At 44.4% G+C, this 12832-nt stretch overlaps 1 protein-coding gene across 1 annotated transcript in view; it reads right to left on the bottom strand.

The window, feature by feature from the left end:
* The window catches only part of LOC129857949 (dedicator of cytokinesis protein 2-like), a 165304-nt gene that overhangs the window by 123980 nt on the left and 28492 nt on the right, over positions 1-12832 (bottom strand). The window contains exons 22-24 of the mRNA XM_055926665.1: positions 5249-5357; positions 4903-4973; positions 1383-1489 (exon numbers count right to left, since the gene is read on the bottom strand). Of these exons, the coding sequence (XP_055782640.1) occupies positions 1383-1489; positions 4903-4973; positions 5249-5357 (287 nt within the window). The remainder of the gene's footprint in view (positions 1-1382; positions 1490-4902; positions 4974-5248; positions 5358-12832) is intronic.

Here is a 12832-nt window from a genome sequence, read left to right as displayed (position 1 = left end):
TGTTCTTATGCAGGGTGACAGGCATAGAGAGAGTCAAAGGTCAGCTGATGGTATGACGAATGACCAGGGCTTGGTAATATATACATGAACTTTGTGTATCTATCCAGCTAACAAACGCAGAGGTCAATCTCTCTCTCTCGCTCTCTCCTGTCACGCTATCTGCCCCACTATCCCTGTCATCCTATCTCTCTCTCTCTCTCAACAATTTTCCTTAATCTCTCCCCCTACTCTCTACATTGCCCTTACCCTCACTCCCGCCCTTCCTCCCCCGCCCTCTCCCCTCCCTTCCATCTCTCCCTCCACCTCTTCCTCTCTCCCCTCCACTCCCTCTCTCCTCTCTCCCTGTATTAATGCAGCGTGTGGTGGTTGGTGACTTTGGGTACAGTGACAGTTGGCCATCGGCCGCAGGGTGCCCGGGGCCCCGGGGGAATTAATCAACGGCACAATAATCAATATGGGAGGAGTGTCCAGGCCGAGCCGTGTCGCGCCATGTCAAGCTCCCCGCTACTCTACCCGCTCCTCTCACCCCGTCACCCACTATACCAGGCAGCTACGGGCCACGGCTGACTGATGACTCACCCACAGCAACGTCGAGCAAAAACAACATCGATAATCATCAACGGCAAACCGGCTACGGAACACACACACACACCACAAAACAAACACACAAACACACACACACACACACCCCAGTTACAACATCATCCGTCACCCGGAGACAAAGATGGGCCAGGGAGTGAGAAGCAGGGAGGAGAGAGGATGGGGGTGTTAGGTGTTACAGGGATGAAGGGGAGGGGGGTAGATGTCTAACTGCCAACAAGCCTCTTCTGGTGCTGCTGGGCTCTCTCTCTCCATCTGCTTTCTCTCTCTTTCTGATCTGTCTCTCTCTCTTTCTCTCTAACATATTCATTCAGATATCAGTTTAAAAACAAACAGCAGAGCGGGGAGCCATGACAACAATAGCAATCTGTCAGTTGTGTCTGGCGTTGTGGCGACAGCGCGGACCACTTATCAGGAGCCAATTAGAGAACAGTAGCACCGAGAGTCTTCCATCAATCTGACTGGGGGGGGCACTTAGGGAGTCGATTGGACACTTATCACACCACTACAGGCCAGTAAGGCCTTCATAATAGATTCTGAGAGGAGGGAATGAGAGGGAGTGAAGTGGGGTTGTAGTGTGTTTAAATGGTGATGTAGGATAGTCTCATAATAGTCAAGGTTGTATGACCTTGCATCTGATATTGGGCAGACCCTTCTCTATCTACCCAAATAGGCCGAGTTTTAACCTCTTTCTAGATGAGGTGTGCAATTGGTTGGCTGCTCCTATGGTAGTCAACATAGAGGTCAGTCATTGGTCAGTTGTCTAGCATGGTTTGTCTTACCCTGTTTTTCGAAGAGTTTGCTGCTGACGATCTCGGTCATGGAGGACACCTTCTGTTTCTGCAGCTTGTCAGGAGGGATACAGGTGTAAAATTCATACAGCAGCTGACTGGAGAGAGGAAAGGAGGCACGGAGAGAGGACGAGGGAGAGGGAGGGGGTGTGGAGAGAGGAAAGGAGGCACGGAGAGAGGAAGAGGGAGAGGGAGGGGGTGTGGAGAGAGGAAAGGAGGCACGGAGAGAGGAAGAGGGAGAGGGAGGGGGTGTGGAGAGAGGAAAGGAGGCACGGAGAGAGGGAGAGGGAGGGGGTGTGGAGAGGAAAGGAGGCATGGAGAGAGGGAGAGGGAGGGGGTGTGGAGAGAGGAAAGGAGGCACGAAGAGAGGGAGAGGGAGGGGGTGTGGAGAGAGGGTAAAGGGAGAGGGAGGGGGTGTGGAGAGAGGGTAAAGGGAGAGGGAGGGGGTGTGGAGAGAGGGTAAAGGGAGAGGGTGTGGAGAGAGGGTAAAGGGAGAGAGAAATGGAGAAAGAGAGACAGTGAAAGAAAAATGAAAGGAAAGGGTGAGAGAGGACAGGGAAGTGGAGGATTAGATAAATTGTTCAGCAAGGCTAGACGAGCAATATTGCAAAATCTCTAGCTACAGTTTTAATTAAACACTCTCATTTCAATTGTAAACACGTAGCATATGGGTTAATTCCATGTAGAGTGATAGTCTTTGCTCGTTTTTCCGCCGCGTTTGTTTAAATCTTTTATCGAATCAGATATTTGAAGCAGTTGAAATTGTAATTCAGAACTAGACATTAACTGCCATTCTGACTTGAGCAGGCTCGGGAGAGAAGCGATACAGATACACAGCAGAGAAACTACAGATGTGATCTAAATGGTATCTATCCCCATTGGCGTTCCCGGCTAACCCCCGCAGAGGGTTACAGTCAAATCCTTTTGTCAGTAATCCTCCAAGAGGTCATTCATAAACCTTTTTCATTTCCATATGTTCTAGGAAACTAAGTGTTTTTTTCTTCTTCTTGGGCATCAGGAATGTAACTGAAAAAGTGCCTCAGGTCTTGAAAAAAATAACAAATTTGATTGAAATAAGGGGATATCGGTGAACACATGTTGTGGTCAAGGCTACGATGGCGCCAGTGCAATGAGTGGTGTTTACTCGGGTTACAGAAGCACCTATCAGTCTGAGTGCCCAATCTTTTATCGAATCAGATATTTGAAGCAGTTGAATTTCCACATGTAATTCAGAACCAGACATTAACTGCCATTCTGACCTGAGCAGTCTCGGGAGAGAAGAGAGTTTTAGTTTAGTGGTGTAAAGTACTTAAGTAAAAATACTTGAATGTACTACTTAAGTCGTTTTTTGGGGTATCTATACTTTACTGTACTATTGATGTTGTTGACTACTTTTACTTCACTACATTCCTAAAGAAAATTATGTACTTTTTACTCCATACATTTTCCCTGACACCCAAAAGTACTCATTACATTTTGAATGCTTAGCAGGACAGGAAAATGGTCCAATTCACGCACTTATCAAGAGAAAATCCCTGGTCATCCCTACTGCCTCTGATCTGGCACTCACTAAACACAAATTATTCATTTGTAAATGATGTCTGAATGTTGGAGTGTGCCCCTAGCTATCCATACATTTTAAAAATAAGAAAATGGTGCCATCTGGTTTGCTTAATATTTAACCTTTATTTAAATAGGCAAGTCAGTTAAGAACAAATTCTTATGTTCAATGACAGCCTAGGAACAGTGGAACTGCCTTCTTCAGGGGCAGAACAACAGATTTTTACCTTGTCAGCTCGATGATTCAAACTTGCAACCTTTCGGTTGCTAGCCCAACGCTCTAACCACTAGTCTACCCTGTCGCCCCGATATATAAGGAATGTGAAACGATTTATACTTTTACTTTAGATACTTAAGTATATTTTAGAGACTACACTTACTTTTGATACTTAAACATATTTAAAACCAAATACATTTAGACTTACACTCAAGTAGTATTTTACTTGGTGGCTTTCACTTGTGCTTGAGTCATTCTCTATTAAGGTATCTTTACTTTTGGGTACTTTTTCCACCACTGACTGAGTGTACAAAACATTAAGAACACCCCGCCAGCTAGGCCTTGTGAAAACAGATGAGCCAAACTAGCGAACTAGCGACGGACACTAATGACGAGACAAGGTGCTGTCACCCTCAGCCCAGAATCCAATCAAATAAGAATTAAATGAGCCAGCTACAAAGCCTCGGCAGCTTCTTAGGGAGATTGAGCATGGGGGCATCCATTCTGCAGATAGGTGTATTAATGTGGTTGACACAGTACTTTCATTAGCTCGATGAACAACAAATCAAATGATAATGCCAACCACTTTTCTTTTTTTCCAGACAGTAGAGAGAGAGCTGATCCGTGGTGCATCCGCGTGCTAATTAGGCTCTCTAATTTCAATCGTATTACAAATTGAAAAATCATGCTATTGTGTTATATAAGGCTGTCTGTCCTACAGAGGCCCGCGTCCCAACCCTCCTAGGCGCGGATTTCCTGAGGCGTTTGTGTTCATTTATTAAACCAAAGTTATGGCTCTCCCATAAGGACCCAGAGCACTGCAATAAAGCGTTGAAATATCGACATGGGCAACCTCATAACAGTTGAAAATATCACCATTCAAATCTTTAGGGCATTTCTTCCTACAGTCACTGTTAAGATTATTTCTTCGCCCGTGTTATTGTTTGGGGGTCGTTGAGTCTACAGTACATCACCTTGACTGTTGGTGCGTATGTGTTTGGTCTGCTCTAGCCAATATCATTCTGGTGCAGGTGGCCAGGTGTTTTAGGTAACACCTCCATGACATCGTGTTGACACACAACCACTCTAGAGATACAACAGACCAGACAGGTTTGGACTGTCTGAACAGAGTTCCACACACCCAGAAAAAACACTCACCCACACACACACACACACACACACACACACACACACACACACACACACACTCACCTCAGAGTCTCAGACACAGGTCACGGGAAGGTCGGGCCTGAAATAAAGACGTTGTGGTTTGCTGGAACCAAACGTCTGTCTGCCATAAGGAGACTCTAGACCCATTCGATTATAAAGCTAAAAGGTCTGGGGATGTGGTAGAATCACATCTATGTTCATTATGGGTACTGTAAAGGCAAGGCTGTCTGTCTTTGAGGGGTTCATGAAAGGTTAATGGAAGATGTGACGAGTCACTGTGAGTTAAAGAGAGCTGGGGAATAAGGTTGTGACCTTGGTAGAGGGCTGGGAGACGGAGACAGTGTTTTAGACGGTTTTGTTTTGTTGGGTTTTTGTGGAGACAACGTTATGAGACAGTTATCAGCCAGAGGGACAGGGGGTCAGAGGGGAAGTTAGGGGACGTTAGGTACAGGTGACTCAGGTGAGAGACACGTCACTTCACGTTGCACCCTGGGAAGCCTCTGAGCGATGTTGACAGCGGTTCTATTTACTATTCCTGTGGAGGCGGTGGAGGATAGCACTCACCTCAGGAGTTTGGCGTCAAACACTGTTTCCACATCCTGCAAGACTGTGGGTAGGTACTTCAGAGCAGCCACCTGGAGAGAGAGACAGAGAGAGACAGACAGAGAGAGAGAGGCAGAGAGGGAGAGAGAGAGCGACAGACAGAGAGAGAGAGGCAGAGAGGGAGAGAGAGAGCGAGACATGCAGATGGATGGGAAAGAATCATAAAACCTGAAATCAGGACAAATGAGGTCATATCAATAAATGAGCAAGATAAAAAAAAGAAGATGGAAAGACAGAGACATGTGCTGTAGAGCATTAGGAGAGGGGAGATGAGGAGGAGAGAGGTAAGAGAAGTTGGAGTGTTTACCTGCAGTAAGACTGTTGTGTCGTGGTCACTCCTCATTAGTTTGTTGATGGACTCAAAGAGTCTCCGAAGAGACTCCTCAAACTCTTTCTGCTCCCTCCCTTCATACAGCCTGGAGAGAGGGAGGCAGAGGGGTATGAAAAGGGGAGGAAAGAGGACGAGAGGGGGCCCAGTTAATGTCTCCAACAGGTGAAGGTGTTGTCTCCAACAATGTCTCCAACAAGTGAAGGTGTACCGAAAACGCGCTTTAGCCTTACTACGTAAGCCTGCTTTGTTAGTCCCTAAAATTTACCCAGATTTATACAGACACGAGTGCTCCTTTTTCTTTCTTTTCTGGGGTAACGAATACTTTTAAAGGACTTAAGTAGTTCTAGTTGCCTGTTGTTGGGGGAAACGGCGGGAGTAAGGGGGCTAGGTCACATGGAGGCTACGTCAAACTAGACAGAGGAGACTTTACAGTACACAACCTCTACCAGATACTGATGGTAGAATACCATCTCTGAATACAAAGCTATGCCACGTGTTTCATTTTGTATCTTGTTTCACCTTGTATCCCCAACAAAACATCACAATCCCTAAAGTTGTCTACTCCTCCCTTTCTATTCTTTGTTAAACTGCTGTATCTATCCCTACCGTTGTAACTAATGGCTTCTCATTACTCTCCTTTCGTCTCGCTCCTCCTCCCCTGCTCTCCATCCCTCTTCCTTCCTACATCTCCTCCTGTCTCACTGTAATTATGTGGTAAATGTTAATTACAGCACGGGTCGTGGGTGCTGGGGGGGGATTACAGCAGCGATCATCAACTATATTCAGCCACGGGACAATTTTTTTTCTTGAGCGGAAGGTCTGGGGGCCGGAACATAATTACAACTAATTTGTACACTGCAAATTGACCGCATGAAGCCCAAACAGATCAAATATTTTGACTAAAACATAACCATTTCAAACCTTGCTTACATTTCTGTATGATATACAGTACCTTCTGAAAGCATTCACACCTCTTGAGATTTTAGAGATTTTATTGTGTTACAGCCTGAATTGAAAATTAAATAGGGATTTTTTGTCACTGGCCTACACACAGTACCTCAATTTCAAAGTGTAATTATGTTTTTAGAAATGTTTACAAATTATTTTAATTTAACCTTTATTTAACTAGCCAAGTCAGTTAACAACAAATTCTTATTTACAAGCCGGCCTACCCAGGACGACGCTGGGCCAATTGTGCGCTGTCTTATGGGACTCCCAATCACGGCCGGTTGTGATACAGCCTGGAATCGAAGTAGATTCCTGTAGTGATGCCTCTAGTACTGAGATGCAGTGCCTAAGACCGCTGCGCCACTCAAGAGCCCAAAATAATTACATATGAAAAGCTGAAATGCCCTGAGTCAATAAGTATTCAACCCCTTTGTTATGACAAGCCTAAATAAGTTCAGGAGCAAACATTTGCTTAGCAAGTCACATGATAAGTTGCATGGACTCACTCTGTGGGCAATAATAGAGTTGATGTCTGCACCCTCAGCGGAAATCTAATTAGCATGATAGAAAAATCCCCATCAAAATCTGTCTGTTTAAACTCAAACAATCTGTTTTGCATGAACTGCGTCTCAATCCAACACATCTGCAAATGGCGGCCTTCCGCATCTGCGGTGGAAGGTGGACCGAGCTACAGCGGTGTTTGCCAGACCCTGAGACATCCCGAAAACGTCTGAATCGTCCAAACAGCTTGGGCTACACACCAATATGGAAAGGTGAGACTCGGACGAACACATACAGTTAAAGCTTAGACACACCTACTCATTCTAGGGTTTTTCTTTATTTGTACTATTTTCTACACTGTAGAAAAATAGCAAAGGCATCAAAACGATGAAATAACACATATGTAATCATGTAGTAACGACAGTCCGTCATTACTTTAAGACAATCCAGATCATTTCAAGAATTTTGAAAGTTTCTTCAAGTGCAGTCGTAAAAACCATCAAGCGCTATGATGAAACTGGCTCTGATGAAGACCGCCACAGGAAAGGAAGATCCAGAGTTACCTCTGCAGTGGATAAATTCATTAGAGTTACCAGCCTCAGAAATCGGTAATTAACTGCACCCCAGATTGCAGCCCAAATAAATGCTTCACAGAGCTCAAGTAACAGACATCTCAACATCAACTGTTCAGATGAGACTGTGTGAATCAGGCGATCGTGGTCGAATTGCTGCAAAGAAGCCACTACTAAAGGACACCAGTAATAAGAAGAGACTTGCTTGGGCCAAGAAACCTGAGCAATGTGCATTAGACCGGTGGAGTCCAAATTTTTGATTTTTGGTTCCAACCGCGTGACTTTGTGAGAAGCAGAGTAGGTGAACGGATGATCTCTGCATGAGTGATTCCCACCGTGAAGCATGGAGGAGGAGGTGTGATGGTGTGGGGGTGCTTTGCTGGTGACACTGTCTGTGATTTATTTAGAATTCAAGGCGTTACTTAACCAGCATGGCTAACACAGCATTCTGCAGCAATAAGCCTCATCTGGTTAGCGCTTCGTGGGATTATCATTTGTTTTTCAACAGGACAATGACCCAAAACACACCTACAGGCTGTGTTAGGGCTATTTGACCAAAAAGGAGAGTGATGGAGTGCTGCATCAGATGGCCTGGCCTCCACAATCACCGAAACTCAACCCAATTGAGATGGTTTGGGATGAGTTGGACCGTAGAGTAAAGGAAAAGCAGCCAACAAGTGCTCAGCATATGTGGGAACTCCTTCAAGACTGTTGGAAAAGCATTCCAGGTGACTACCTCATGAAGCTGGTTGAGAGAATGCCAAGAGTGTGCAAAGCTGTCATCAAGGCAAAGGGTGGCTTCGTTGAAGAATCTAAAATATAAAATACATTTTGATTTGTTTAACACTTTTTTGGTTACTACATGATTCCATATGTGTTATTTCATAGTGTTTGTCTTCACTATTATTCTGCAATGTAGCAAATAGTAAAAATAAAGAAAAACCCTTGAATGAGTAGGTGTGTCCAAACCTTTGACTGGTACTGTACATGTCGGTTGTTTTGCTCTAGGATGCCCACAAGCCTCAAAGGACTCAGCTAAAGGTAGCCCAGTACCAGTTTAGAAAATGTATGGATCTATACACTGAATGCGCAAAACATTAGGAACAACTTCTTAATATTGAGTTGCACCCCTTTTTCCCCTCAAACAACCTCAATTTGTCAGGGCGGGGACTCTGACCCAACAAGGTGTCAAAAGCATTCCACAGGGATGCTGGTCAATGTTGACTCCAAAAGTAGAGATCATTTCGCATTCCTCATATTAAGCAAACCAGACGGCACAATTGTCTTATGTTATTATTTTACGGATAGCCAGGGACACATTTCAACACTCAGACCTAATTTACAAAGGAAGCATTTATGTTTAGTGAGTCTGCCAGATCAGAGGCAGTAGGGATGACCAGGGATGTTCTCTTGATAAGTGTGTAAATTGGAAAATGTTTCTGTTCTGCTAAGCACTCAAAATGTAGCGAGTACTTTTGAGTGTCAGGGAAAATGTACGGAGTAAAAAGTATAGAATTTTCTTTAGGAAAGTAGTGGAGTAAAAGTAAAGTACAGATAGCCCCCAAAAAACGACTTAATACTTCAAAGTATTTTTACTTAAGTACTTTACACCACTGGTTGTGGAGCATTCTTGGTACACACAGGAAACTGTTGAGCATGAAAAACCCACTTACAAATGTTGTCTTGCCCATTCACCATCTAAATGGCACACATACACAATCCATGTCTTCTTCTTCTTCGTGTTCTTTGGGTTTGGGTTGGAAAATCGCATCCAACTTAAAGGTGCATACACCGCCACCTATTGTACTAAAGTGTGACCCGGCCATTAAATGATCTTCATTATTCCCGTTCCTTAAAGAAAAGAATAACATCACCAACTAACTCTACACCTACACACCACTATTTCATGAAAATATAAATCACCACCCAATTAACTCTTAAAAATCAGTAAAATGCAGTAAAATCTCATACACCCAGGTACATCTATGCTGTTGCCACCTACACTCATTAAAAATCCACTACCCCATTATTTAACTAGGAAAGTCAGTTAAGAACAAACTCTTATTTACAATGAGGGCCTACGCTGGCCAAAACCGGATGACGCTGGGCCAATTGTGCGCCGCCCTATGGGACTCCCAATCACGGCCGGTTGTGATACAGCCTGGATTCAAACCAGGGTGTCTGTAGTGATGCCTCTAGCGCTGAGATGCAGTGCCTTAGACCGCTGTGCCACTCGGGAGACCTATCTGCTCCTGCCCATGCCAACAGCCTGGGAGGACGGGACACCACCCCCTCAACACACCCTGTAACTCATCAAATCATTTTGACTCTACAAGTCAAATCTCGTATACCCAACTATTTCTCTGCAGCTGCCACCACGACATCTATTTTCTGTGATATACTTTCCATTTCTATGGTACAGTTGATAAGCATAGCTATGAACGTTAAGAAGACAACCTTACTGAAGCATAACTCACTCGTTACCCTATCCCTCTGTACTGGCAAAAAAATCTATTACTTATTGGGATCACAATCCATGTCTCAATTGTCTCAAGGCTTAAAATGACTTATTTTACCTGTCTCCTCCCCTTCATTTACACTGACTGAAGTGAATTTAACAGGTGACATCAATAAGGGATCACAGCTTTCACCTGGATTCACCTGGTCAGTCTATGTCACAGAAAGAGCAGGTGTTCCTAAAGTTTCTTTACACTCAGTCTGTATGGAGGTATACTGAACAAAAATGTAAAAGCAACATGTAAAGTGTTGGTCCCATGTTTCATTAGCTGAAGTAAAAGATCGCAGAAATGTTCCATATGCACAAGAAGCTTGTTCTCTCAAATGTTGTGCACAAATTTGTTCACATCCAATCCCTGTTAGTGAGCATTTCTCCTATGCCAAGACAATACATCCACCTGACAGGTGTGGTATATCAAGAAGCTGATTAAACAGCATGATCATTACACAGGTTCACCTTGTGCTGAGGAAAATAAAAAGGCAAGATGTGCAGTTTTGTCACACAACACAATGCCACAGATTGTGTTGTGTTGTGTGACAAAACTCTCTCAAGTTTTGAGAGAGCGTGCAATTGGCATGCTGCCTGCAGGAATGTCCACTAGAGCTGTTGCCAGAGAATTGAATGTTACTTCTCTACCATAAGCCGCCACCAACGTTGTATTAGTCCAACCAGCCTCACAACCGCAGACCACGTATAACCACGCCAGCCCAGGACATCCACATCCGGCATCTTTACCTGCGGGATAGTCTGAGACCAGCCACCCAGACAGCTGATGAAACTGTGGGTTTGCACAATCAGAGTTTCTGCACAAACTGTCAGAAACCGTCTCAGGGAAGCTCATCTGCGTGTTTGTTGTCATAACCAAGGTCTTAACCTGACCGCAAATGCTCACTTTTGATGGCCACTGGCATGCTGGAAAAGTGTGCTCTTCACGGATTAATCCTGTTTTCAACTGTATCGGGCAGATGGCAGACAGCGTGTATGGTAGCGGTGGGGTTATGGTATGGGCAGGCATAGGCTACGGACAACGAACACAATTGCATTTTATCGATGGCAATTTATATGCACAGAGATACCGCGATGAGATCGCGAGGCCCATTGTCGTGCCATTCATCAGACGCCATCAACTCATGTTTCAGCACAATAATGCACAGCTCAATGTCACAAGGATATGTACACAATTCCTGAAAGCTGAAAAGTTGCCTACATACTCAACAGACATGTTACCCATTGAGCAAATTTGGGATACTCTGGATCGACGTGTACGACAGCGTGTTCCAGTTCCTGCCAATATCCAGTAACTTTGCACAGCCATTGAAGAGTAGGACAACATTCCACAATCAACAGCCTAATCGACTCTATGCAAAGGAGATGTGTCGCGCTGCATGAGGCAAATGGTGGTCACACAAGATACTGACTGGTTTTCTGATCCACGCTCCTACCTTTTTTTATGGTATCCATGACCAACAGATGCATATCTGTATTCCATATATTAGGCCCTAATTTATTTATTTCAATGGACGGACTTCGTTATACAGTGAATTCAGGAAGTATTCAGACCCCTTTGTCTTTTTCCACATTACAGCCTTATTCTAAAATGTCTTCATCTTCATCAATCTATACATAATAGCCCATAATGACAAAGCAAAAACAGGGTTTTAGACATTTTAGTAAATGCATTAAAAATAAAAAAACATTTACATAAGTATTCAGACCCTTTACTCAGTACTTTGTTGAAGTACCTTTGGCAGTGATTACAGCCTCAAGTCTTCTTGGGTATGACGCTACAAGCTTGGCACACCTGTATTTGGGGAGTTTCTCCCGTTCTTCTCTGCAGATCCTCTCAAGCTTTATCAGGTTGGGTGGGGAGCGTCGCTCCACAGCTATTTTCAGGTCTCTCCAGAGATGTTCGATCGGGTTCAAGTCCGGGCTCTGGTTGGACCACTCAAGGACATTCAGTGACTTGTCCCGAAGCCACTCCTGCATTGTCTTGGCTGTGTGCTTAGGGTCGTTGTCCTGTTGGAAGGTGAACTTTTGCCCCAGTCTGAGGTCCTGAGCGCTCTGGAGCAGGTTTTCATCAAGGATCGCTTTGTACTTTCTCTGTTCATATTTCCCTCAATCCTGACTAGTCTCCGAGTCCCTGCCGCTGAAAAACAATCCTACAGAATAATAATTCCACCACCATGCTTCACCATAGGGATGGTGCCAGGTTTCCTCCAGTGGTGACACTTGGCATTCAGGCCAAAGAGTTCCATCTTGGTGTCATCAGACCAGAGAATCTTGTTTCTCATGGTCTGAGAGTCCTTTAGGTGCCTTTCAGCAAACTCGAAGCGGGCTGTCATGTGCCTTTTACTGAGGATTGGCTTCTGTCTGGCCACTTTAACATAAAGGCCTGATTGGTAGAGTGCTGCAGATATGGTTATCCTTCTGGAAGGTTCTCCCATCTCCAGAGAGGAACTCTGGAGCTCTTTCAAAGTGAACAACGGGTTCTTGGTCAGGCCCTTCTCCCCCAATTGTTCAGTTTGGCCGGACGCTCAGCTCTAGGAAGAGTCTTGGTGCTTCCAAATGAGAATGATGGAGGCCACTGTGTTCTTGGGGACCTCCAATGCTACAGACCTTTTTTGGTACCCTTCCCCAGATCAGTGCCTCGACACAATCCTGTCTCGGAACTCTAAGGACAATTCCTTCGACCTCATGGCTTGGTTTTTTACTCTGACATGCAGTGTCAACTGTGGGACCTTATATATACAGGCGTGTGCCTTTCCAAATAATGCCCAATCAATTGAATTTACCACAGGTGCACTCCAATCAAGTTGTAGAAACATGTCAAGGATGATCAATGGAAACAGGATGCACATGAGCTCAATTTCGAGTCTCATAGCAAATGGTCTGAATATAAATAAAGGTATTTCTGTTTTTTTATTTTTAATAAATTGGCAAAAATGTATAAAGACATGTTTTCACTTTGTCATTATGAGGCATTGTGTGTAGAAAAAAACTATTTAATCCTTTTTTTTTTAA

Source organism: Salvelinus fontinalis, chromosome 6, assembly GCF_029448725.1.
Source record: "Salvelinus fontinalis isolate EN_2023a chromosome 6, ASM2944872v1, whole genome shotgun sequence".
Classification (NCBI taxonomy): Eukaryota; Metazoa; Chordata; class Actinopteri; order Salmoniformes; family Salmonidae; genus Salvelinus; species Salvelinus fontinalis.
The sequence above is the reverse complement of the archived record's forward strand: the minus strand, read 5'-3'. Positions and strand labels throughout refer to the sequence as shown.